The 27,734-nt window shown below is 52.7% G+C and overlaps 1 protein-coding gene across 2 annotated transcripts; it reads right to left on the reverse strand.

Moving 5' to 3' along the window:
• Positions 1-36: 36 nt before the first annotated feature.
• CDK12 (cyclin dependent kinase 12) lies at positions 37-27,699 on the reverse strand. 2 transcript variants are annotated; one of them, XM_038162859.1, is made up of 14 exons: positions 25,810-27,699; positions 19,230-20,108; positions 15,746-15,922; positions 14,714-14,853; positions 13,715-13,885; positions 12,787-12,976; positions 12,364-12,420; positions 11,791-11,892; positions 10,504-10,581; positions 8,875-8,991; positions 8,180-8,311; positions 6,880-7,097; positions 4,032-4,466; positions 37-1,796 (listed from the first exon to the last, which is right to left on the reverse strand). In XM_038162859.1, the coding sequence occupies exons 1-14, from the start codon at positions 26,844-26,846 to the stop codon at positions 1,129-1,131; spliced, it is 4,401 nt and encodes a 1,466-aa protein (XP_038018787.1). In that variant the 5' UTR covers positions 26,847-27,699; the 3' UTR covers positions 37-1,128. The 2 variants fall into 2 exon arrangements, with proteins under 2 accessions (XP_038018787.1, XP_038018788.1); XM_038162860.1 differs by lacking the exon at positions 37-1,796 and adding an exon at positions 2,734-3,248.
• Between the last annotated feature and the right edge of the window lie 35 nt (positions 27,700-27,734).

The following is a 27,734-nucleotide window of genomic DNA, read 5'->3' on the forward strand; positions in this document are numbered from 1 at the left end:
GGAAAGGCCTACCAGGAAAATAAAAAAAAGCTGATAAATAGGTACCTTTGTTTTATTCATCTCTTTTTAAGTCTCATTGAAATGAACAGCGCAAGGGTCTGCGGGAGGAGAAAATCCATCGTCAATACTTCCTTGACAACAACAAAAATAGAAATATGCCCGTGGAAATGACACAGGAACACCTGGAAAACCTCAAAGGGCTGAGATGTGACCGACCTCGGCAGGATGGGCTGCACTGGCCCAGGATTCCGGGGACAAATCACTCCCATCTGGTGGCAAATCCCACCAGATGTTGGGATTTTTGTTTCCTTTTTTTTAAATTCTGAAAGATACAAATGGCAGAAATCCCCTGCTTTTCAGGGAGGTGTTCTCCTCGGCTCTTGAAAACAAAACAAAAAAATTAAAACAAAAGACAAAAAAAAAAAGAAAAAGACAATTCCCCCTGCCATGTTCCAGCAGGAGGGATCCAGCACCCAGAGACCCTTCCCAAAAATCAATGTACTAAGGCTGCTGTCCCAGGGGACAGGACTGGCCCCGGAGCAGAGGGAAAACTGGATGCTTTATGGGAAGAAAGCAACATCAGATAAATCAAACACAAGCAGTGTCACATCCCAGGTCCCCACTGCTGGGATAACCCATCCAGGTGCCTCTGCATCGATAAATTCCCCTTTTCATTTGTTCTTTCTTTTTTTTTTCCTTAAGGAAATGGGGAAAACAAACAAACAAAACAACAACAACAAAAAGAAAACCGCTTTGGGGAGCAGCCTCTCCCCAGCCCTCCCTGACCCACTGGCAAACTCCAGTGCCCAGCTTGGGGAAACAGCATTATTTCAATTCCTCCTTCCTTCCATTCCTACTTTTCCATCAATCCCCCCCCTCTCCTGGCTCAGTTTGCTGCGGGGTTGGGATTATTTTTGTCACTAACCAAGCAGGGGAGGCCAGCGGGGAGCCCCTGGCAGCTCCCGAGCGAGGGAGGGATGCCCAGGGAGCTCTGCAGCAGCTGAAATGCGGACGAGACCTTGCTCTGGCCAAAAAAAAAAAAAAATTAAAAAATTAAAATTAAAAAAAAAAAAAAAAATCAAGTCCTGTGGCTAAAGGAGGAGAGGCAAGGGGGGAATCCCAGGAATCTCAGTAGGGAACCCCCCGGCCCCGGCCCCCCCGCGGAGGCACTCGGCCAGGCCCTCGGAACGTCTTCCCGTAGGAAGACGGCGCCTGGGTTGGGGCACCCCAGCCGTGACCTGTTCCTGCCCCACTGGAACCGGCGGATCCCGGCCCCAGCTCGCCGTAGCTCTGCATTTTGGCCTCTGGATGTACCAGCGCGTTGTTGTTGCTCCCCTCGGATTTGCTGAAGGATTGCCCGAGCGAGTGGATGCCCACGGGGACCCTGGCGAAGCGCAGGTCCTGGTCCCCCGGGAACTGCACCGAGCCCGTGCCCTGGTAGCTGCTGCTCTCCCCGAGGTGGCTCACGGAGCCCAAGAAGGTCCTGCTTTTCCCCAGGGGTTGGGCAGAAGGTTCTAGCAGCGTCTGGGCCGGGTTGAGCTCCTCGGCGGGGAATCCCCCCTCGGAGCTGTCGGTGCTGTAAGTCCTGGCGGGCTGCGAGCGGCCGTAGTCCGGGGCTGGCGGGGCCGGTGGCTCCGGGTCCGGCTGGGAAAGGAGCTGGAGCAGCGCAGCCGTCACGGCCGGGTTCAACTCCTGGGCTGCTCCGGAGAGATCCCCTTCGGGCACGGGAGGAGGCGGCGGCGGTCCGGGGGGTTCGGGGGGTCTCTTCTCTGGTGGGACAATGCCAGGAGGACACGCTGTGGAAGGGTGACTTCTTTTAAACACCGTTTCAAACAGACACAAAGACATTTCTAAGCAAATCAAACCAATCCCCGCCGAGGCCGCCTGCTCTGGGATGCTCTGGCAAGAGGCGGAGGGAAGAGTTTGAACGCTGGCTGGGAGATCAACGCTCATTAACAATGTTCATTAAGGCTTTCGCCCCGGCCCCGCGCACCCAACTCGCCGGCAACAGCTGTCCTAACACCTGGGCACCCGCGCAGGGAATTCCCGCTGCCGGATCAAAGGCTAATCCCGAGCAGGAGGCAGATGTGGAGCCTGCCCCAGGGACGCGGCACCGCCCGGCTGCGGCTCAGCGAGGCCGGGAGGCGCTGCCTCGGACACGAACCCCAGCCCAGCACACGGGTGCCAGCTCCTGGGTGCCCCCTCGGCACCCCGAGGGCAGCGGGGCACCCGGTGCTGCCCCATCCCTCCCACCCCAGCCCTGCTGCCCGACCTTGCCAACAGAGTCCAAAACGAGCTCGCCCCCAGAATATCTGCAGGAGAGCACAGACTGGCCTGAGCACGAGAAATCCTTCTGCTTGCTCCCCCCTGCCCCTTCACCCCTGATTTCCTCCCGAATCAGGATTCGTTTCTGGGTCAGCCCCAGCCCCCCCTGCTCTGTCCCAGCCTGTGAGGCCGAGGAAGCACAAAGGGGCCGGGCTGGGAGGTGGGAGAGGGAGCAGAGCACCGACCCTCCCCCGAGGCACTGCCGCAGCTGCGGGTGACACCACGGCGGGTGACACCACGGCAGGGAGGGGACACGACCTGCTCCACTCCCAAAACCAGCCCTGCCTCCTTCTGGAGCAACACACCTGAGCTGCCTCCTCTCCCTCGCCCACGGGGGAAGGAATTACTGGCGATGGCAGAGCCCACGGACACCTTGTTGGAATCAGATCCTCAAATCATTGGCAAAACTGGTTATTAAAAAGGTCAAACTTTATTGTGAAAACCAGTAGTCTTCCAGGACCACCCCTCCACCCGTATCCGTCAGTCCACTTTGAAAACTAGATTGTATCGAAATCCAGAAAAATAAACCAACAACGGGAGGAAAAAAAAAAACAAAACAACCCCAAAAACAAATCTTCAGGTAAAATTTGTAAAGCCAAGCTGATCTGGGGGACAGCAAATCATTCCAAAGAATTATCAACAGAGAACAACGGCATCGAATTCCATCTGCTCTACAGTAACCTAGTTATCTTCCAGGACTAGGGCAACAACAACAAAAAAAAAAAGGAGGAGAAAAAAAAAAAGAAAAAAAAAAAAAGCACGATCACAACTGGCTCGTGGTGGGCGGGTGTTGAAGGCACGAGAACACAGCACGTTCAGCTACATTGCAGGAGGTGGGATCGGGCCAAAACAGGCTCCCCGGAGAGTCTGAGACATACTCAGGAGGCGCTTCTACAATTTGGTGAGGTCGTCACAGGCTGTTGCTAATAAATTCAAAAAATCAACAGAAACAAAAAAAAAAAAAAAAAAAAAAAAAAAAAAAAGACATGGAGACATTTACACTCACCTTTGGAAAGGAAATCCGAGAGCTCACTGACACAAGCAGGGGGTTTTAAAGTCTCACTCTAAGAAGCAGCAGTTTGGTTCAGCTTCAGGAGCTGCTGAGTTTCAGGGCTCAAAAATCAGCTCCAGGTAGAACCAGGCACTGGTGGATGCTCAGGTTTTACCCACACAGCTGCCACTATCCCTCCCTTCAGCACTCACCACTATTTCAGCTCTTTAAAATCTCTGCAGGTTTAGTTATTTATTTATTTATTTTTAAGAGGGCAGGGAGGGGATGGTGAAAAAGAGCTGGGAAAAAATGCAGAGGTGCAGCAGCATCCTGTGCAAAAAACCTCCCTGGATGTGCAAACTGATTGCTGGGGGCTTTGAGGAAGAACTGACCCTCCAAACTTCCCTTGCATTTTTGGGCAAACCCCAAAACCTCCAATTCACCTTCACTCACACTGGAGCACTCATTTTGGGGTAATATTTGCCTGTTTACAGCTGTTCAACCTCCTGAGCAGTCCAGCACTTACCGCAGGGAGGGGGGTCAGGGTCTTTCCTCCTGATGTCCAGCCACGTCCCACCCCCTTCCCTCCTCCCATCCACTGCCCCGCTGCCTCTCTGCCAACACTCCAAGCTCTCGTTCCCAGCTGCAGCTCAACCAGCAGCACTCTCTGGGATGCTCCCACTGCTCCCACCCAGGCGTGCTGTCCATCATTTACCTGTGCTCTCCTCGGGATGCCTCGTCGGGCTTTTCCTGGCCGCCCGCTGCTCGCTGCTCTTCTCCCCGTTGCTCTCCTCCAGGGTTATCCCAGGCTCCTGGCTCTTCATCAGCTGACTCAGCAGAACGGCCAGCACGTTCTGCATGTCTCCCTGAGCGCTGGCTGCCTCCGGAGTCTGCTGCTCCTCCTGCACCTCCGCGGGCGGCTCCTCCGCGGCTTCCGCCGCCGCCGGGGGCTCGTGGTGCTGCGCCGTGGCCTCGGTCAGGGCCGTGATGGACTGGTTGAGAGCCTCCAGCTGCTGCTGCATCTCGGGGTTGGAGTGCACGTTGAGCAGCTGGGCCATCTGGGGCACGCTCAGGTCGGTCTGGCTCTGCAGCAGGTTCAGGAGCACGGCCAGCTCGCTCTGGTTCAGCTGCTGGGTGATGTCGCCCAGGCCTGCGGGACACACGGGGAGCGCCAGCGGGGAGGTGAGGGTTGGGATTTTGGTATTGCAGGTGGTAATGAACAGCCCTCACCCATGTCCCACAGCCAGGAACAGCCCGTACCCACGTCCCACAGCCAGGAACAGCCCTTACCCACGTCCCAGAGCCACGTCCCACACCCTACAGCAATGAACAAATCCTACCCACATCCCAGAGCCATGATCCATATCCCACAGCCCGGAACAGCCCTTATCCAGGTCCCACAGCCAGGAACAGCCCTCACTCACGTCCCAGAGCCATGATCCACACCCCACAGCAAGGAACAGCCCTTCCACATCCCCCAGAGCCAGGAACAGCCCTTCTCCACACCCCACAGCCAGGAACAACCCTTAACCACATCCCAGAGCCATGATCCTAATTCCACAGCCAGGAACAGCTGTTTCCCATGTCCCACAGCAAGGAACATCACTTCCCCACATCCCAGAGCCATGATCTACATCCCACAGCAACAAACACCCCTTCTTCACATGCCCTAGCCAGGAACTCCCCTTCTCCACGTCCTAGATCCACATCTGTCAGCATCCCTTCCCCATATCCCATAGCCAGGAGCACCTGCTCCCCACATCCCACAGCCATGATCCACATCCCCCAGCAATGAACACCCCTTCTGCATGTCCCACAGCCAGGAATATCCTTTTCCCATGTCCCAAAGCACTGAACACCCCTTTTCCACGTCCCACAGCCAGGAACATCCCTTCTCCACGTCACACGGCAAGGAACATCCTGTCTCCACATCCCGCAGCACTGAATGCCCCTTTTCTACATCCCACAGCCAGGAACATTCCTCCTCCATATCCCACAGCCAAAACCCACATCCCGCAGCACTGCGGACCCCTCCCCACATCCCACAGCACTGCGGACCCCCTCCCCACATCCCGCAGCACTCGCCCAGCCCTTGTTTGTGCCCCCAGGCTGGGGGAAGGCAGGGATGCTCCGGGAGGGTTTCGGGATGCGGTGCCGGGCTCCGGCGGCACGGCAGCAGCACCCCGTGGTACTGCACACACACTGCACCCACGGAGCCGCTGCTGCTCTGCCCCCAGCCCTCCCCAGCAGCACAGCACGCCCGGCTGCTGCTCACAATCAGCTCGGCCAAGCCTCACTGCCCCATTCCCGGCTTTGGGCAGCCCAGGGATAGCAGGCTATGCTGGGGGGGTGAGGGGGCAATGGATGAGGATGGCAGTAGAAGCCCCGAGCCCCCAATAACAGCTTGGCCCCTCCTGAGGACCCCACAGACCCAAATCACTCCCTCCTGCATGGGGAAGGTGCCCCAGGACGGAGCTGAGCTGCTCTTTGGGATGCAGGAAGGGCGTGTTCCCTGACACAGCACAAGGAATTAGGTCAAGCAGAAGGCAATTCCTTGCTGGGAGCTGGCCTGGGATCACAGGACTCTGTCCTGACCTGCAAGGATCCAGGTTATCCTAAAATACATCCTGGGAGTGGCATCACCTCCCTTGGCAGCCCAATCACAAGTGACAAGGGTGTCCCTTCACACTGACGGTGACGCTGGAACTTTTTGGGAATAAGGGTGCAAGGCTTTGGTTTCAAGCAGCTTAAAATGGAGCTTCTCTTGCTGGTAGGCAATGGAGAACGGGACATTCTTTTCCCAGCTGTTTGTTAATCCAAGCACCACCTTTTGTCCATCTGCCATGTTTCACTGAACACATGGATTGTGCATTCCCTGGAGCAAGAACTGTCTTCCTCGTTACTTGTCAGCACAGCATTGGACACAAAGGAAGCCTTAGCCCATATCTGGGTTTTTGTAAGGCTTCTACAGAACAATCAGGGCAGCTCTGTGGAAATCCACATTCCTCCCCTCCAACTATTTTCTGGGCACAGGGGGGTTGGTCACTGCTTGGAACAGTGCACAGGTCCAGGTCCTGCCAGTCTGGATGACCTTTTCTGCAGCAAAGTGCAATAATGTTCATTTCTGCCCACCAACCTGACACTTCCCACCCCTAATCTTCATCCAATTTATCAACAAGATCAAATTTCAGCTCATTTGCACACCCTGGACGTTGCTCCACCTTCCAGCCTATGATTTTATGATTTGTTTCTCCACTGGCTGAAGTGACTCAACGACTCCTTTCATCACTCAGCCTCTTTCAGAACTAATAACACAGCTCAGAACAAATTCACAGTCAGCTCATCAGTGACTTCTGAAGACCAGACAGAACCTTCTGCGTCTTCACAGCAGAGAGAGGAGGAAAAAAAAATAAAAGAAACGAGGACAAGAAGAGCCTGGAATGCCCTTTCTGCAGAATTAGAGGTGAAAGAACCAGACTGACTAAAAAAATCAGACCCAAACCTCCCCGCAGCCAGGGAGGGAACGCCCTGGAAGCCTTTTCCACACCCAGGTGGGCACTGACCTACTGCATCTGCAGCACCAGGCTCTGCTTTGAGCGGGGCAGGCTGGGGGGGCACAGGACTGCTGCTGTTGTTTTTCACAGTGTCTGTGCTTGTAACAGAGGTAGTTTCTTTCCGAGAAACTTTTGATACCGGAGGCTCCTCCACGGCCACCCCGCTCTGCCGCTGCCGCCGGCGCTTCTTGCTCCACAGCTCGTGGCAATCCTGCCAGTGGGGGAGGCTGCAAGAGAGGGAAAAACATGGCAGGGAAACCAAAGGAATCATCCAAGCCCACAGGAAGCCCTCAGTGTTGCCCAGAGAAGCTGTGGTTGCCCCCCTGGATGGCTGGAAGTGGCCAAGGGCAGCTTGGATGGGGTTTGGAGCCAGCCTGGGATGGTGGGAGGTGTCCCTGCCCATGGCAGGGGTGGCACTGAGTGGGATTTAAGGTCCCTTTCCACCTAAACCATGCAGGATGCAGCTCTGTAGACCCATGTAATGTTGTTCCACTTTTACAGATGGAGAAATGGACTCAGGAAGGGATTTTGGGAAGAAATTCCTCCCTGTGAGGGTGCTGAAGGGCTGGAATGGATTTTTCAGAGAAGCTGGGAAGTGTCCAAGGCCTGGGACAGTGAAAGATGTCCCTGCCCACGGTAGGGGTGGCACTGGATGAGTTTTAAGGTCCCTTCCAAACAAACCATCCTGGGATTCCATGATCCCTGACTGCAGCCAGGCCACCACAGGAAGGGGCAGGTTCTAAAGGCAGCAAAGGCAGTGTAAAAATCATTTACTCTGCACTGGGATCTGATCCCTGAACCTGCGGGATCTCACTGCAGGCCACACAAAACCAGGGGGTGCACCAAGCTCTGGGAGTCTGGGAGTGTTAGGAAAGGCCCTTCCTTGAGAAACAGTGAGGGAAACGGGGATCTCCAGAGCTGTGGCTGCATTTTCACACAAACCAGTCACAGTTTTATCACCTGCTCGATTGGAGTGGGAGAAAACTGAGTGACACTGCTCCACTCTGTCAATTAACACACAGCCTTAATTAGGCCTGAGCAGTTCTCCATGGCACAGACAGGGCTACATCTACTCCTGCACATCTTCCAGCAGAGCTTTAGAGCACCTCACAAACATTAAACTGGGCTTTACAAACCCAGCCTGCCATCAGGCCGAAAACCAACAGCACAGGAAAAGCCATTTGCACAACCACACGACCAAATACAAGGGCAGAGTCCAAAGAAGAGCCCAGAAATCCTAATTTTGACTGAAAAGAACACCATGTCTCCATCCCAAAGCTCACAGAGGGGGATGGCAGCTGGGACTTACTCTGGAGGTGCCATTTTGCTGAGGTCAACGTCCTTCAGGAAGTCACTGTGCAGGGCCTGCTCTGCTGTGCAGCGCTTGCCAGGGTCCAGCGTCAGCATGTGGTCCAGCAGGTCCAGGGCAGAGGAGGGAATGCTGTGGGGAGAGTGGGAAACGTGGATGAGGTCATGGAAAACGCGTGGAAAAGCTCAGTGGCAGGAGGACACCTCAGGCCTAAGGGGAATCCACACAGCCAGAGGTCACTGCTCGTGAAGCAGCAGCTCAAAGGCACCAGCAGGGCAGGCACCAGCTGTGGGGAGTGCCTGGAGCTGGGCCTGGGAGGTTCAGGCTGGGTTTTGGGAAAGGTTTTTCCCCCCAGAGGGTGCTCAAGCACTGGAACAGCTCCCCAGGGAATGGGCATGGTCCTGAGGCTGCCAGAGCTCCAGGAGGGTTTGGACAACGCTCTCAGGGACTTTTTGGGATGTCTGAGCAGGGCCAGGAGCTGCACTGGATGATCCCTGTGGGTCTCCTCCAGCTGAGGAGATCCCAGGATATTTCCACTCCATATTTTGCCATTTATGAGCAGCACCTCTACCACAACTCCCACAAGATTATCCCACGGCCAGACCCTGCCCTAGAAGATGCCACACTTCCAGGAGAGCAGCCCCCAGCCCCAGGGAACCTCTCTGGAGGTGGATGAGGAGCCCAGCCCGACTCACAAGGAGAACTCCTCGCGCAGGCGCCGCCGGTATTGCTTCTTGGGCTTCATAGTGTTGAAGTAGGGCAGCTTGATGACATCTGGCCACACAGCTGGGCAGGGGCTCCCACAGAGCCGGCTGGGGAGCAGGGAAGCACAGTCAGCCACGTGGGACTCACAGAATTCCAGAATTCACAGAATCACACGGTTGGAAGAGACCTTCAACATCACTGAGTCCAACCCAGCCCCAACACCTCAATAAACCCTGGCCAATCCAGCCTTGTTCAAACACCTCCAAGGCTGGTGCCCACCTCCCTGGCAGCACATTCCAGTGCCCAGTCCCTCTTTCTGTGAAGGATTTTTCCTCATGCCCAGCCTAAACTCGCCCTGGCACAGCTGGAGGCTGTGTCCTCGTGTCCTGGTGTCCCTGGTGACCACTGCAGAGGAAATGACCTTGTGGGGATGGTGTGAGCACCGAGAACAGAACAGAATGGCCAGGCTGGAAGAGACCTCCAAGATCATCGAGTCCAGCCCAGCCCCAACCCCTCAAACCCTGGCACCAGAGCCACATCCAGGCTTTGTTCAACACCCCCAGGGATGGTGACTCCATCACCTCCCTGAGCAGAACATTCCAGAACTTCATCACCTTTCGGTAAAAAACCTTTTCCTGCTCTCCAACCTAAATTTCCCTTGGTGCAGCTCGAGGCTGTGTCCTGTGGTTCTGTCAGTGCCTGGAGACAGAGCCCAGCCCCAGCTGAGCACAGGCACCTTCCAGGAGCTGTGAGAGCGATGAGGGCAGCCCTGAGTCTCCTTTTCTCTGAGCACCCCCAGCTCCCTCAGTGCCTCCTCACAGGGCTTGTGCTCCAGACCCCTCACCAGCCTCATGGCCTCCTCTGGATACGCTCCAGCCCCTCCTAAACTGGGGGATCAGAACTGGACACAGCACTCGAGGTTCAGCCAGGAGGAGCAGAGCCACCAAGCCCAGGGAACCCCTTTCTAAGCAACCTGCTGCAGGAAGAACCCAGGGCTGGGCACAGCTCAGATGAGGTGTTGAAAAAGGAGGTGTCAGGAAGAGGAAAATGTTGAGCTGGAGTTTATAAACCATTCAAAACAGTGACATTTTATTTTTCTTACTACAAATTTTAAAAGCTTAATGTTTCTTACTTTAAACATTCCAAACTCACTAAATTTTTGTATTTTTACAATAAGGGCAGTGAGGCTCTGGCAGAGGTTGTCCAGAGAAGGCATGGACTTGATACCCCTGGAGGTGTCCAAGGCCAGGTTGGACAGGGTTTGGAGCTCCCTGGGATGGGGGAAGGTGTCCCTGCCATGGCAGGGGTGGCACTGGATGGGATTTAAGGTCCCTTCCACCCCAAACCCTTCCAGGATTAAAGCTTTCATTGTGAGCAGTAATTCAGGATGGTGATTTTTGGACTCAGCAAACAGCAAGGGTTACTGAGGCTACATAAATCAACAACCACACACCTGGTGTAGGTGTGGACACCTGACTATTCCCATTTGCATTCCCAGGCATTCCTGGCCCTGTTTTCCAGGCAGGTTAGAGAACAAGAGCTCCTCTAACTCACTGCCTGTGTGCACCAGCAGCTCCTGCAGCACCTCCCCTCGCAGACATGAGTGTGCAAAGCTTTACCTGATTAATTCAAGCTGAGCCAGTTCCAGATTGGCTTGAAAAATAGGCTTCTTTGTAAACAGTTCCCCGAGGATACAGCTGGAAGGAGGAAAAGCAAGAGGTCACGACAGCAAACCCCGGGGACGAGCGTCTGAACACGGCAGCGTTTGTGCTTCGCCCGAGGAGGGTGATTTGCATCAGGGCTTGTAGTGACAAAGTGACCTGTGTGTACAGAGTCCCCAGCCCTGGGCTCCTGGGAATCACCTCCTGCAAGTGGCTGCTCCGTGCAGGAAGCCCCTGACACGTTAACTCTTTGCAGGGAAAGGAGGATGTGTCAACGTGACAAGAGAAAGGAGCCCCAGAGCTGTCATTTCCTCCAGGTTCAGCTTTTGTTTGGGTTTTCCACTTTCAGCTGTCTGTGGCTGTCAGGGCCAGCAGAGGAGCTGGATTTGTGCACACAGAGCTCTTGTACAGCTGGGAGGGAAAGAGAGGACAGAGGGAGCACCTCTGACTCCTGCAGCCCTCAACATGTCTCCTTCAGCCAGCAGGAATCAGTGCCAGAAGCAGCTGGGGGATGCAGGCACCTGGCTGGAATGGGAATAACCCCTGCACGTGCAACAGGAACTGAGCCTCCCAGTCAGTAATTATGATTAATTACTGGTTTTCCCAACCTCTCTTTGTGTTCTAAAACCCTGATGAAGTTTAGCTGGAACATGCCAGTGGGCAGTGCACACTTGGGGAATCCACCCTTGGTTCTGCTGGTGAATCCTGCAGTCTTTGCTTCTGAATCACTTGGAAAAATGTTCCAACCTTTGTGGCTGAACTGCCCAGACTCTTGTTCCCCAGGCCTTCTATACTACTGAAACTTCCTGAAATATCTACTTAAAATGTTTTAGCTGAAAAAAAACCATAGCGGCAAACTGCAATTTCAAGAGTTTAGAGATAAATTCTCTAAAAAGAACACACTGAAAGAGTGAGCAGCACAGGGCAAATGTGTCACCCCTCTTGATCTCAAGGGTACATCAATATCAGGTTGGTTTGCATTTTAAACAGTGAAAATTCAGTTCTTTACCCTTTCTCACGTCAAACCCAAGGAAAACCTCATTCTAAGAGTTTTTATTAAGGGGTTTTAATGAGGGGACACACCCCTGTCCCTCACAGCACAGCACTGTGAAACATTCCTGCCTCATCCTAACACCCTGCATGGCTGGGACAGATCCAGCTGTGGGAACTGGCTGGATCAAGGAGCAGCTGGCCTGGGAGTGCTCAGGAGCTGGCAGCAGAGGCAGGGAAGGCAGCAGGACTCACCCACAGCTCCACACATCAATGGCAGGGGTGTACCGCTCCTCCCCGAGCAGCAGTTCTGGGGGTCGGTACCACAACGTGATGACTTTGTTGGTGTAGGGACGGCTGCAAAGCAAAAAAACACAAATAAAAACCCATCCCAAGAGCCACGGAATCCTGAAAACTGCTTGATTTTACTTCCCAGCTGCGCTTACACCTGTTGGTGGCAGCAGGGGGGTTTCAAGTGTCTGCACTTCTGAGTTAGCATGGATTTTACAGGAATCAGGACTTGTTGTAGGCACCCAAGAGTGAAAATCCCTGACCCTCAGCAGGCTGCCATCACTGAATGGTGACTGAGCTTGGAGCAAAACCCACTCCAGGGTAGGTCAAAGCAAGCAGAGAAGAAGTTTTGAGCCCTTCTGAGCTGCTCTTGTAATGAAAAGTTTTTAACACCAGCCAGGAGTGTATCTGTCCAACAGCTGGAGCTGGATGATACCACTGGAAATGATTTGTCAGGACTTCCAAGTGAGGGATTGTGTGGAGAACTAAGGAGAAAGAAGCTCACCCCACCCAGATAAACCCTTTCCCCTTTCTCACCTCTCCTCCGAGCTGTAGAGTCGGGCGAGCCCAAAATCTGCAAGTTTGATCTGCCCACTGAAAGAGAAAAAAAAAACCAGCCCCTGGTTTAAATCACAGTTAAAACACAGAATTATGGATTGTACTGAGCTGTCAGGGACCCAACTCCAACTTAAACCCCACTTGAAAGGTGAGGAAAGCCCTCCAAGCAGCAGCAAAGCCTCACAAAGCCACATTTGCAGGAATTACTGCTGGATATGCCAGGCTTAGTTCACCACTTAAGCTTCAAAGTTAAAAACAAACAAACAAAAAAAAAAAAATCCACTAATAATTCAGTGTCATCTGCATCACAAACCCTTCCCAGCAGGCCAATGAGAATTTTTTTAGGTGGATATTGAGACATTTGGTCGTAATTATGGACAAGATTGTTGTACAGCTGGTTACCTGTTGTTCAGTAAGATGTTGGAGCACTTGATGTCTCGATGAAGGAAATTCTTTTTGTGACAGTAATCCAGGCCCTCCATTAACTGTTTCATGAAAGACTTGATATGGTCCTCTGAGAAATGTACCAAGCCAGATTCTAGCAGCCCCATTAGGTCATGGTCCATGTACTCAAACACAAGGTAAAAGGCACCTGGGATAATAAACAGAGAAATGGTTGAAAATAAAAGGAGACACACAAAAAAAGGAGGAATGAAAGGAGATTAAATTGTTGAAAGAGTCTTTGTGGCACACAACTCTGCTGAAATTGTTTTTTTTTTTAACAGTCCTCTGCTGTTTTGGACTTACTGGGTGTCTTTTTCCCTCAAGGGGTAAAAAAGCCCCAAAATAACAAAGCAGCCCCACCAAGCTGAGATCTGAAATTAAATAACACTCAAAATAAATTCCTCTGAAGCTCTGGCCACATTTACCTTCATGCTTTGGTTATTTTCTTACAAGAGTTTGTTGAAGGATTACCATGCATGGTTTGAACTTCTGTTTGGGCCGTTCCCTTCTCTCTCCTGGAAGGGAAGGTCCCAACCAAGAGCCAGTGGGATGTTAAAACTCTCTTTTTCCACGGTGACTGAGGACAAAGGACTTTTCACACTACTAGTAAGTTTGTTGCCACTAATCAGTATTAAAAGCGACCCTGTAAAGGCTTTTTTTTTTAAGACTGCTCTCCTGTGACTCTGCAGGAATGTAACCATCCTTTGATCACCTCACTCCAACTGGAACCCGTCCTTTGAGGCGAGGCCAGAGCGAGACCCGACCTGGCTGCAACCGCAGGAGGAACACAAAGAAACAAACCCACCCCAGAGCTCAGTTTAACTCTGCGCCAAGGAGCTGCAGCACATCTGTGGTGAACAGAAACCACCCCTGCAGCCAAGCGTACCTTTGTCCTTCTTGAAATCCAGTGCATCTTGTTTGTCCGTGACGATCTCCTTCATGTTGACCACGCTGCGGTGGATGAGCTGCCGCAGGATTTTGATCTCGCGGATGGCCGTGATGGGGAATCCTTCCTTCTCATTGTCCAGGCGCACCTTCTTCAGAGCCACCAGCTCACCTGAGGGCACAGCAGGGTCACAGCCCGCTCAGCTGCATCCCCAGGGAAGTTGGGAGCAGCTCCAAGCAGGGAAAATGCCCACCAAAGGAGCTCCCTGCTGACTGGAGTTCAATCGCTCTGCGAGGAGCTCTCACCTGACACCTGAGCTTTTCCTAACCTGCTCTGTGAGAAATGGATTTGTGGAGGCCTTATAAATAACACCAGATACTCTGGAGAAATAGAACCATGAGAGATGCACTGTGAAGAGTCATTTTAGATGATTGGCTTTAAGATATTTGCAGTACGGTGTGGTAAAAGCTGATAAACCAAGAAACACTTATAGTATGTTGTAATTAAGAAACAGTTGGATTCTGATTGTGATGGTGTGAATTGTAACATCTGTACTGTCTCACCCTTCTCATGAGACTGAAAATACAATAAAAGTTTTTAAAACACCTCTCAGTTGGCCCATCTGTGGGTCAGAAAAGGGTTTAATCCAACACTGCTCCACCACAAAGGGGGAACAGAAGTTTACCCTGGAATTTCCCAAGCTGTGCCACAATAAAATCTGACCATTTAAAAAGCAGGGGTTCAGCTGACACCCGTGGCCACCACAACCTTCTGACCAGGCATCAAACCACACCCCGGGGCACAGCATGTCATCAGCAGAGCAGGAACCCGGGCACTACACTAAAGATTCCAGAGCTGCTGCTCTCCCGCCCCTGTCAGAAAACCCCCGACGGAAGCGCTGCAGCCACTTCTGAGCCTGCAGGAATTTGTCACCGTGCAGCAGCACTGGCAGGGAGCTGAGCACAGCCACAGAGTGGAACTGAGTGGAGGCACGCTCACCCGTGTCCTTGTCCTTGGCTTTGTAGACCTGCCCGTAGGTCCCCTCTCCGATGATGCCGATGATGTCGAACTTGTCCACGCAGCGCTTGCCCCAGTCGCTCTCCGTCTGCCTCCTCTCCCCGTAGCGAGGACAACAGATTCTGCACGAGGGAACAGCTCTGTCACACACCCCAGGGCTCCAGCTCAGTGCCATCCCACAAAAAAAACCACCTGCTCAACTGGGTTAATCCCCAAAATCCAACAGCAAGGCTCAGGCATGTCGGTGGCGCGCTCCCAGAATTGGAATGGTCATTTTAATGGATTTTTGGTGTAAAATCCCAACTGCACCCAATACAAAAATATTATCCTGGATGGCATCATCACACTACAGCAGGGCAAAAATCAATGTCTGGGATATTATGCAGGATGTTTGGTTTTTATTTAAAACATTGTACAAAATATCAGGGGATTTTGCTCCCTCAATATCTGCTTAGATTTGTTATAGTGGAAAGTTCTCTATGCCTTGAATGTGGAATCCCAGAATGGTTTGGATGTTAAATATGATCCAGTCATGGGCAGGGACACCAATTTCACTGTCCCAAGCACTGTCCAGCCTGGCCTTCGACACTTCCAGGGATCCAGGAGCAGCCACAGCTGCTCTGAGCACCCTGGGCCAGTGAGGAATCCAAATCCCCATTTGGAAGAACCAACTTTTGAAAGCAACAAGAAATTATTATACAGAGATGCTCAGCCAGAGGTTTCTTCTGGCTAAATCAAAGAGAAAAGAGCTTTTGGGGTAGATGTGGCTGAAGATTGGATGTGACACACAACAGAACCTTCTACCATTAATTCTCAAATCAATGGGGCAAGCTGCCTTTAGCTGAGGGTCCAAATGTGAAACAACCACAGGAAACAGCCATTACACTGAATAACACAGAAATAGGAACTTGTTTTCTCCCCTATCTCACTTCCCTCAATAAAAACCTCTCAAACTAGTCCCAAGGATTTAAAAGACTCAAAGATAAATAAATGAAAATAAGAAGTCAGCCTTACTTTGGTCTCTTTTTGAAGGGTTGCTGAGGTGGTGTGGCTGCCTTTGGTTCTGGGGAGTCAGGAGGAGATGGGTCCCCCCCAGGGAGCTCTGGGGGGAGCGGGAGGTCCGTGAGTAAGTGTCGTGGTCTCTGCTCTCTGTCCTTCTTCACAGGTTTTGGAGGAAGAATCTCTTTTGGACTAAACTCCGAAAAGTTAATACAACACAAAAGTCAGACTCAACAGCCAGTTAAACAAACAGCAACAACAAAACAAGAGCTACTGCAGGACAACAGCTCTGGTTGACAATGTGAGGTTAAAGTGTCAAAATTAACACATTAAAATGTCAAATAAACCAGTTTAAATTTACAATGCTCATACACCAGGAGAGAAAAGCGTCAGGGTGGAACACATCACGAGATGAACACACGGGTCTGCACTAGAACCTGCTCAATTTGCACAAATCAGTACCAGTAATTCAGAGTTTCCTGTGAGGCAGCTCAGGGGATCAGCCAGCACCCACTTTCTGACCTTTACTTCCTCTATTTACTCCATTTATCACCATGAAATTAAGTGCTTGACTTGGTGAGGACCACTATAAATACAGAGCCAGAGCTAAATCTTCCTCCACGAGAAACTTTTAACCTCTTAGCAAGGACTGAAAGGTGGCTTTAACTGACCAAAAGTTGATTTTTTTTCAATCCAATTACCAATTATCAGGAGTTTGGTTTAGGCTGGCATGAGCAGAACCTACTTTCTCTTTCATATATTCAGAGAGGAGAATTCCTAGGTTTGAGTAGTCAGGAATTCTCCCAAGCAAATCTCTGCTTCAGCAGAAAAAGGAAAAAATTCAGAGATCCAAACAGCCTTCCCAGGCCTGTTTTTAGGGCAGGGAGCAGATTTGGTGTTTGAACCATCAGGAATAAATGAACTGATGGAAGTAGGTCGTTTTCCCAATTATTTTATTAGACGCTGCCTAATAATCTGCAGGACAATCTCTTGTGGAATCTGCTTAAGGAAGGAGGAAGACAAAAAACCACCAGAAATGGGAGAGATAGATGGGCTGAAACTCTCCCCCCATTGACAGCAAAATCCTTAAAAGCAGAATAATCATGTTGAAACATCCACAGAGAACCACATGGAATTGTTAAGGCTGGAAAAGATCAAGTCCAAGCATGAACACTGTCACATTCACCACTAAACCACAAAAAGACTCAGCCTTTGTCCAGAATTAAAACCAACTCCTTGGCTGGAATTAAAAAAATTAAAACCAACTCCTTGGTAAGACCATGGTGGGAAGGGTGAAGGTGTGCCTGGAGAGTGAACCTGCAGTGCCCAGGTTCCAAATTACCAATTACCAGCTCTCAATTACCAAAAATTCCCATTTTCTTGCCTTTTAGCTGTTCAGTTCTCTATTTGCATACCAGCACTTGGTTCCTCTAAGCTCAGTTCCCCCAGGACACCTGGGCTGGTGACCAGAGGGAGGAAGCCAAACAGAGCCTTCAGAGCTGCCCAAGCAAGAACAAACACCAAGAACACAACAAAAGCTCCCTGGAGCTCCTCTCCTCTGAACCGGCAAGATTGGCACCCCCAAAAACCAGCAGGAATGGCACCCCCAAAAACCAGCAGGAATGGCACCCCCAAAAACCCAGCAGGAATGGCACCCCCAAAAACCCAGCAGAATTTCAGCATCCAGGTGAGTGCTGTGTTCCCAGGAAGCTGCACAAGCTCTGCATCAAACCAGGATTCAATTTGTAGCAATTCCTGCTAAACAGCTTTTCCTCCTCTCCTGGCGAGCCACCCAGGGCTAAAAGCGTTACAGGAGGTGGTGATTCTGGAGAGGTTAGAGAATCTCCACTTGAACAAATTCAAAACTGAATTTCCAACCCTGTATTTGCCACAGGCTCGGGGCTGGAACATTCCCCAGGCTCAGCAAGGACAAAAGTCCAGCTCAAAGAGTTTTGCTCATAAAAATGAAGGCCACTGGTGAAGGGTGAGATTCTGCACAGTCAGGGCTATGTGGGACTGCCACCAGATTCTGCAAAACAAGTGGGATTTCCCATCCTTTTATTGGGAAAAAGTCACACAGAGGCATTCACCGAGCCCCAGCATCACCCCAGCCCTGAGGTCAGGGATAAAACACTTTTACAGAGCTAAGTCACACCTGGGTGGTAAAAAAACCAGAGCTCTTGGTGTGAGTGGTTGAAAAAATAAAATAGAAATTTGCAGGATAACTTCTGGGGTTGGGAAAGGAGGGAATACTGCAGCAGGGAAAATCAGCAGGCAGCTCAAAGCTCCTGCTCAGCACAGACATTTCAACCCAGTGATATTTACTGAACACCATCACACAGGGAGGGCAGCAAACACACAGCAGCCTCGCTTTTAGGGTGGAGGCAGTGGGAACATTTCCCCGGCTGCCATCAATACCAGAATCAGCCATGAGAATAAATCCAATCATTCAGAACATGTAACACTTCACCACAGGGTGACTGTATCGAGTCAGGGATACCACACTGGTCACTGAAAATGTGCTTTACTCCCCAATCCCAGCACATCTTTAGTGATGGCTGGGAAGATACAGGAATTTTTAGGAATTATAGGCTAAGCAGATTAAATAAAAATATAGATCACTGATGACCTGAAGTTAATGGCATTGCAACATACTAACAGCTAGAAAAGGAGAGAAAAAACAACTATTTGTCTTTTTTTTTCTGTCTCCACTCCATTCTGGATATTCTGTTCCTCCCTTCCCACCAAAAGAAACCCCCTGAGTGGGGTTTTCAGAGAAGCCACAAGCACCCCCAGCCCAGGCAGAGCTGCAATCACAGGACAGAGCCAAGGCTGCATGTTTTGAACAGAAATGATCACGAAATAAAGTTGAAGCAGGTGCAGTTTCACTCATTTTTAAACTTTTCAAACAAATAATATCTACTTTTCAAGCAATGAATTGCTTGCATCAAATACTCAAGAATTAAGACAACACTCAAGTTAAACCACTGCTGGTTTTACATGTGGGCATGGCCTGTGTGGCTGGTGAACCTGGAACAGAAAAAGCTCTGGTTTGTGCTCCTGTTAAGAATTTTTCAGCTTCTTCCTGTTCCTTGAATACAAGTTTCTAAAGAATTAAGCAAACAAACAAACAAAAGTAATTTTAAAGTAAGAGTGCAAATGGCTCCAACACAAAGAGAGGCAAAACCCCAGATCCACGTTCCACCCCTGTAATAACCACGAGCAAGGAGTGATGTGAAACCTTTACCAAGCAGCACTAAAGCAGCAGCCAAACCTCTTGTTTCCCACAGAGATAAGAGGCAACAACCTGCACGAGACCATAAAAACCCTCCACACAAACCTGGAACAGCCCTGGGATGACTCCTTTAAACCAGCACCACAGTTTTACTCTGCAGGATAAGCTCATAACTGTAAAACAACCCCCCCCCAAAAAAAAACCCTCCCTCTTTATTCAATTATTGCTCTTAAATGCAAAGGGGATGCTGTGGTGTGACCTTACCTATCCAAGTCATCTTCCCCAACTAAAATAGGGGGGAGCGGAAGCGGAGGCAAGGTGGAAGTTTTCAGGTGTGGGATAGCAGCCGTCACAGACACTTGGGTTTTTGTAGCCACCTGCACAGAGGACTGGGAGTTCACCTGAGAGGATAAAGTAGACGTCCTTGGGTGGGAAGAAGATGGCAAAGACGTTGGGGCTGAAGGAGGGAGCTGAACGGGAGTCACCGGGGCTGGAGGCAGCGGCGGGACGGCGGGTGACGGAGGCAGCGGCGGCAGCGGCGGCGTGGGAGGCGGAGGGGTGGTGGTGGGCAGAGGTGGAGGAGGGGATTTGATGGTGGGGAGGGGGGGTGGAATCTCCTTCTCCGCTGCGTCCGTCTCCTTTGGAGATACCAGGTCCTCTACCACTGCTACAGGCTTCGAGTCTTTTGTTCCCGTGGGTTTGGAATCCCTAAGTGGAACAGGGTGTTTCCTCTCCGAGTTCTCCTCTGCCTTGGATTTCGTTGTCTCCGCAGGGGCTTTAGGCTCTGCGTTGCTGTACGGTAAATTAACCGAGTCCGTGTCCGGAGCTTTCTCAGATTTAACAGTTTTGGTGACTTTTTTAGACTCTGTCCCAGCCTCCTTCAGCTCAGCCAAGCTGTTCTCCTTCCTAGCCAAGAAAACGGGGGAGCCTTTCGCCTCCTTCCCGTCCACCTTGGCTGCGGCGGCCGCCGCGGCCGCTCGCTCCTTCTTCTTCCTGCTGAGCTCTGCTCCCAGGCTGGAGTTGAGGGGGAGCCTGCTGGGGGAGATGCTGGAATGGCGACTGCGGGAGCCAGACCTCTGCTTCTTGCTGTGAGATGAGTGCCTCGAGTAGCCAGGGCTGCGGCTCCGCGACTTCACGGATTTCCTGGGGAGAGAAAGGAAACGGAGCCTCTCTCACCCTCTGAGCTGCTCACCAAGAGCTGAATGAGTTATTGCTCAGCTCAGAGAGGCCACAACACCTGGCAGAAGAAGCTGGAGCTGCTGAAAGGAGTTTCTGAGTCAATCAGGAGCAGTTTTATATCATCATCATCATCATCACCCACCCTGCCGGCACACCGGGAAGAGAAGGGAAGGATCGAGGCTGGACAAGCCCCAAGGGGAAGAGGAGATCACAGCTCACACACCCAACAGGAGACTCCAGTCAAGAGGATGAGCTGGCAGCTCAGGAATATTTCACTGGAATTACGTGCAACGTTAAAGGAAACCATGGATAAAACAAGACTGGAATGCTGCCTCAGGAAATCGGGCGCTTCAAGCTCCTTTCACCCCCCTGGTTCTTTTACTGCTGTCAGAACTCAAATTTGCATGGTGTGATCGTGGAAGAAAGGAAAATAAACCCCAGGAATTTTAACTCTATTGGTCAAGGTCTTCCTGTACAAAGAATGGGCTCTAAATCAGGCGTGTGTGCAGAAATAATCAGAGAAAATCTGTGCTGGGAGAGAAGCAAGGCAGGAAACACCCCACACCATCAGGGCTCTCCCCACATGAACCTGCTCAGGAGAGAGGGGAAACTGATGGGCAAACCAGATAAACACCAAAATGGAAGTGGAAACTGGTACTTCCAGTGCTTGTATCAAATTCCTGATAAGCCAGAACTGTCTCCTCCACTCTAGGAGGAACAAGGATTGGGCAGGATGAGGCAGGAGGCTTTAATGGTGTGGTGGACTCTGATGCCAACGGGACACCCAAAAATTCCGAGTTCAAATACTCTAAGAGACTCAACACTCCACTCAGGACACATCTAATTTGGAAAACACAGAATTCCCTCAAAACAGTCCCTCAGCAGTTATTAAACACATTTCATAGCAGCAGTTCAAACACAGGGGCCCCTGGCTCCCTTGTAACCACACTCAGAACATAATTACCAACATCAATCAGTATTATCCCAAGACAATCAACATTTGGAAAATAAACTGCAGAAGTCGGGGAACAGGAAATTCCAACACCAGCAGCGCCTTGCAGGAGGGGCAGCTGTGAGTGTGGGAGGTGAAGGGTCTCCCCACGGGGTGTGGGGGTCCTTCCCTACCCCAAGGATCAGAATTCCTCTCTCCCACTTGGAAGTATCACCCCAAGGCTCGTGCTGACAGTGGTCAAAGAACAGCGGGGCTGGAGGGAAGTCCTTACCTTTAGACCTGCAAAATAAATATACAACCAGAAGGAGAAAAAAGCAGGGTCTGCAGTCCCACAGCAGTTTCCCTCCTCACACAGTGTGCCATGGGAATGCTGCCTCAGGATCACCTCTTTTTCCCAGGTTTCTGCTCAGTGAGCTGACAGGCTGGGCTGCAGTTTGTCTGGCACCACGAGCTGGGACAGCAGTTACTTTTCCAGCAGCTCCAAGTTATGGAAAACATTCCTAATGAATGCTGTGGGATGTCACTGACTGCAACCACAAAGTTTTGGGGTTAACATTCCCTACTGCAATTCAGCCAGGATGCTGCAGTGCCCCTTCTCCTGCTGCCTGTCTTCCATCCTGCCCCATGAGACCCCCCAAGAGTTCCTCCAATTCATGGAATCGTGGAAGGGTTTGGGTAGGAAGAGACCTCAAAGCTCATCCAGTGCCACTCCTGCCATGGGCAGGGACAGCTTCCACTGTCCCAGGCTGCTCCAAGCCCTGTCCAGCCTGGCCTGGGACACTGCCAGGGATCCAGGGGCAGCCACAGCTCCTCTGGATAACCTGTGCCAGGGCCTGCCCACCCCCACCAGAATTTAATCCAGCACTCGCCAAATCCAAAGTAAACTTCTCCAAAAGTCCAATTTTACCTTCTTTATGGTGTTAATTTAGAAAGAGCCACCAGGGACACCTGCCTGCAGCAGGACAGGTGAGGTGGGGAAGTCTGGAATGCTCAGACCCTCTCACAGGGTCCATTCCCAGGCTGGAATGACTACCTGACCTTCCAGCAGCAAATATCCACAAATCTAATATCCACACAAATATCTATTCATTCCTGTTCCACCAGGAATAAATCCACCCAGTCCTCCTCACTCCACAGGCACCCCTCAACCCTTTTTCTCTTCACTCACAGTAATTCCCACACAAGTTACTGCTGTTTTCCAGGCTGGGGCTCACAGCTGCTTTGTGAGACCCCAGAAAGGCTCCACATCCAGCTTCTCCCAGCTCCACCTACAGCAAAGCTCACCTCCCATCCTCAGAGCATCAACAGCCCCCAAAATTCCAACCCAGCACCTGCCGAGGGGCCTTTTATCACTGCACACCTCAAAAAAAAACCCAGGCAATAAAGAGCAGAAGATGCACAGGCAGGTTTTGCTTTTGGAAGGAAACTATTTCTATCCTCTGGAATGATTTTTTGTGGCTTTACCTGCAGCCACTCAACAGCATTTTTAACTCTTTCTCCCTTGATTTGTTAAGCCTCGGTGTCACATTGCACACCTTAGTTGCTTTGTCAAGGTTATCCAGGATGGGTGAGGGGAATTCAGCCCCACATTCCTTCCTCCTTCTGGATAAAAAAGCTCTGGGATGAAAACCCACCCTGCTGCCCCCTCCAGAACTGGAAAACAGAAATGAAAGATACCAAACCATGACAGCTGTGAATTAACAAAGAAATGATGGCTTCATCTAAAAATCCAAATTAAAAAGCACTATGAGATTTATTCAAGTCACACAAGCAGAAGATTGGGACGAGGGGAATGCTAGAACCTTCCATGCTGAGATGGCCCCAAGGTTAACATCCATGTAATTCCATATCACCCACCCAAAATCACCTACATTTCAGTATTTAACCTGCTCTAACAACACAGAGTTAAGGATAAAGCAGAAAATACCATCAGGGAAGCCTGACTGCTCCAATTTCTCAGGAAACAAGCTTTAATTCTTATTTTTGAATGCCCAGCAACCTTTCACCTCAGCAGATCCCACCTCCAGCAAGCTGAGGGGCTCTGGAATTCCATCTCCTGGTTGGAGCTGCAGTGACAACAGCTGCCACACAGAATGGCAAAGCACATCTGTTATTTTCCCTTTTCCTACTGACCAAATCCTTGTTTCCTCCTCGGTGGGAAGTGAGCTGTTTCCCACAGCCACTGGAAATGCAAAACAACTCTGGATTTTCTCCAATCAGCACAGGGGTGCAGCTCCCTAATGATGGGTTTTGGACACGGAGATGAAAGAAAACACAGAATTCATTAAAAAAAAAACAAACCCATGTTGTCAGTCAGTGGGAATAATGGAGTGTCCCAGAAAAGCCTGAGGAACACAAGATAGGGTCAGGTGTTCCCTGCCTGAGTGTGCCACTTAAAGAGGTTTTCTCTCCCAAAAAAATGTTCCTGCCCCTCCACAGGAAGCACAGAAGGGATCAGTCACTGCTCAAAGTCAGCTGCTTCCTTTCATACTCATCTGCAGCTCGTCAAGGTGAGGAAGGCTCTGCCCTCCCTCTCCCTCAGGAGAGCCCCCCTGTGCCCCCTGGACACACCTGACCCAGAGTTCTCCTCCCTCCAGTCTCACCTCACAGCCTGGGAGCTCCACAAAGCAAAACTAACACACGAATTACGACTCAGAGTTCACCTGACACGCGGCAAACAGGTGAAATTCCCTCTGTGCCTTTGCTACAGTCACTGCAGGCAGGTGTTTTCCAAAGAGAATGGAATACCTCCCCACAGTCAGTGAGTTATCTGCCCAGGAAAGAGAGAGGAGTAAGTTATCAAGCCAGAGGTTCAGAGAGTTGGGTACAAGCTGAATGTAAACAGTGAGTAACCTTTGGAACTCATCTGGTTTGGGGTCCAGCATTTAGTCAAAGATATCCTTAGAAAGCAGCTCTGAAAGTTTAGGGAAGAAGCACAAAGTGCTCTGAAGGTGTTGCCATAAGTCAGGAAAATGTAACTGCTGGGTTTCTCAACGCAGAAGCAGCCAGCCACTCACAGAGAGGTTTTTCTGGGAATAAAACTCTCAGGACAGCTCTGCAGCTGCCAATGGCTTCTCCCTGCTCAGGGCTGGCCGCTGACCCGGTGGCACAGCTCAGAGCTGTACCAGTGAACTGGCTGCAGCCTCACTCTTCCGAAGGGTGAGCGAATAACGGGTCAGAGCAGCACCACCGGGCACAAAGGACGGAAGGGAAGGAGGAGAAAACCATCCAGGCCTACCCCAGAGAAGCTCCCAGGTGTACACAGAGAAAACAGGCCAGAGGAGGAGCAGCCTGGAGGAGATTTTCACTGTAAAGTCACAGTGGAATACAGAGATTTTACGTCAGAGCTTCCAGGGGGTTGAAACCAACACAGAACTGCCAGCAAGGACAAAGGCAAGTTCTCCATGGAAGACAGCACGCCTGAAGCTCGGAGTTGTGGTAACAAAGACCAAATCCCAAAAGGCCCGAGTGCTTTGGGAAGTGCTGAGCTGGAGGATGAGGCACAGCAAGCAGGGAGCAGAGCATTCCTATGGCCATTACATTCCAGGTCACATCTGAATTGCCATGGAGCTCCAAGCAAAGCTCCACAGCATCCATGGAGACAGCTGGAAACTCACTGAATGTAAGCCAGGGCTGGAGAAAGAAAAGATCAACGTTAGACTGTGTCACAGGATGATTAATGGACACCTGAAATGAAACACACACAGCTACCTTGAAAGAATTGTTTCCTTCTGGAACAAGGTTACTGAGTGAAAGGGGAAAAGAGAGAAAATTAGAGGCAAGCCAAAATCCAGCTGGTTGCTCCTCATCCTTCCAGACTGTCCAGATCTCAGAAAGGAAGGGAAGAAATTCTAGTGCTGAGAAAAGAAAGTTTAGGCTGAGAGATGGAGTTTGCACATGGTTGTCTCTAATCCAAGGGGAAAGAAAAGACAAGACAGTTCAGAAAGAGCAAAACCCAGCCCAAAGGAGCCCCCCTGGAAAGCAAGATCATGTTCCCACAGGCAGTGAACAGATAAAGGCTTCCAGAAACAGGTGAAAACACTCCCCACGGCCAGGTAAGAGCCTTAAATCCTGCTCAGGGAGCCTCCCCACGCAGGGGCCACTCCAGAGGTGGGTGTAACTTAATCCCAGAGCTGCTCCAGCCTCCCTCCCTGCCCGGAGCCAACATGGACGCTGCCTCCTGCCACACACAGAGGCGTTTCCCAAAGTGGCAGCTCCATTTCCAAGGGAACTGCCAAGGCCCCGACCAAAGCAACTCCTCCACAGCCAAACTGGGCATCAGTGAGGAGGAAAGGAATCACGGAATCGTGGAACAGTTTGGGTTGGAAGGGCCCCTCAAGACCATCCCATGGGCAGGAACGCCTTCCACTTGCTCCAAGCCCTGTCCAACCCTGGACAACTCCAGGGATGAGGCATCCACAACTGTGCCAGGCCCTTAGCACCCTCACAGGGAAGATTTTTTTCCTAATATCCCACCCTCCTTCAACCTGAACCCATCCCTTCTTTATCCTATCACTCCAAACCCTCCTGAACAGCCTTCCCCCATCTTCCCAGCAACTCCCTCCATACTCCCAGCTCCATCCCAAGCCCTCCTCAGCCCCATGCCAAGGCATCCATACTCCCAGCCCCATGCCGAGCCCTCTCCAGCTCCATCCCAAGCCCCCCCCAGCCCCCAGCTCCATCCCAAGCCCCCCCCAGCCCCAGCACACGCACCTGGCGATGGGGCTCCGGCTCACGGAGCGCTTGCAGGCGAAGGGGCTGCTGGAGCGGCGGCGGCTGTAGGGGCTCGGGGATCTCCCGCTGTAGGAGCCGCTGCCCCGCTCGTAGCTGGACGAGCGCCTCCGGCCGTAGGGGCTCACGGATCGCTGCCGCCGGCTGTAGGGGCTGGGCGAGCGGGCGTTGGACTGGTAGCCCACGGGCTCCTTGTAGGGTGGGCTGAGGGACTGGCGGCGTGAGGAGCCGCCGGGGCTCTTCCTGTAGGGATCGTAGGTGCTGGAGGTGTGCGAGCGGGGCGGGCTGAGGTCGTACTCCTGCACGTAGGAGGCTCCCGAGGGGCTGTCGTCCAGTTTGGGGCTGTCCGACCATTTCCTGTGAGGGCTCCTGGATTTCCTCTTCGGGCTGTCGATGGTTTTGTAACTTTTGGGAGCATCCCTCTTGCGATGGCTTTTGCTGCGCTCTTTGTGGCTGGACTTGAGCTCCCGCTCCTTCCTGGATTTCTCCTTGTGCGCTTTGGCTGAGCGCGATTCCTTGTTGCTGCTCTTGGAGGAGAGCGCCTTGGGGTGCTCCTCGCTCTCCAGGAGCCTCTTGGAGGATCCCGATATCCTCTCCTTGGCGGACCTGCTGGAAGCATCCAGGCTCTTTTCCAACTTCCTGTCTTTCTCCGCCTGTTTGCTCTTCATCAGCTCGCGGAGCCGCTTGTGCTGGTGGTGCCGGTGCTTCTGGGCCCTCTCGCTCCTCTCCGCCCTCCTCTCCTCGTTGTCCCTCCTGTCCAGCTTGAGGGCCACATCGTCCGAGAAGGTGTCCGAGTCCGAGCTGATGTCATCGTACTCCACCAGCGGCTTGATCACCGCTCCCAGGGGCGCCGCCGCTTCCTGCGCCGCCAGCGGGGACTCCTTGGAGTGCCTGGACTTGTGCCTCTTGTGCCTGGAGCCCGCCCGGTGCCTCTCCTTGCTGTTGGAGCTCCCGCCGCCCGGCTGCGAGGCCCCCCCGCCGCCGTCCTTCTTGCCCCCATGTCTCTCCGGATTTGGCATTCCTCCCCCGCTGCGCTCGGGAACGGCGAGGGGGGGACTCCGCGAAAGCCCCGAACTTCAAACTCCCTCCGCGCCCGCCCCTCGCACCATCCACCCCGGCCTCGGTCCTCCCTCCTACATGGGGAGCGGGGCCCGAGGCCCCGGAGGAGGCGGGAGGGACGGGGAGGGGAGGGGGGAAGGGCCCGGGAGGGGAGGGGGAAGCGCCGCGGCCTCACCGCCTCATCCGAGGGGCCCAGGCCCGGCGGGCAGCGCGGCCGCGGGGGCGCCCCGGGAAGGCGGGGCCCGGGCCCGGAGCGCTGCCCGCGGCCTCAGCGGCGGTGGCGGGGCCTGGGCGCGGATCCCCGGCCGAAGGGCCCCGGAGCCGCCGCCGCCCCCGGCCCGGCCCCCGCGCTCTGCCCGAACCGGAGCGGCGCCGTCCGGGGGCACCGCCAACTCTCGCGAGACCCGCCCGCAACTCTCGCGATAACGCTGCCACCGCCCCTCCCTGCGCTCCGGCGCGAGTCCTCCTCGTCCGCGAGTCCTCTCGGAGATGGGCGGGGGCGCGCGCTCCTCCTCTCGCGAGAGCCGCGAACTCGCGCGGCCGGCGGCGGCGCCTTCCCGGCCAACTTTATCGGGGCGCGGGGCGGGGACAGCGCCCCCTAGCGCCCGGCCCGCAACAAAGCTCCATGGCGGCGCCGCCGCCCCGCCGGCCCGGCCTCCCGCCGCTCTCCCGCTCCGCCGCGCTGCGCTGTAAAGCCACCGGCTCGCTGTCGAGCCCGCCCCGGCGCACCGCCGGCTAACGGGCGGTTAAAGCTCCGTTAGGGCTCCACAGCGGGCGCCGCCGCGCTTCCAGCGAGCTGAGGGGGCGGGGCGTGCTGGCGCCCGAGCCACGCCCGCTCCTGCGGCCGC

This window comes from Motacilla alba, chromosome 27, assembly GCF_015832195.1.
Source record: "Motacilla alba alba isolate MOTALB_02 chromosome 27, Motacilla_alba_V1.0_pri, whole genome shotgun sequence".
Lineage (NCBI taxonomy): Eukaryota > Metazoa > Chordata > Aves > Passeriformes > Motacillidae > Motacilla > Motacilla alba.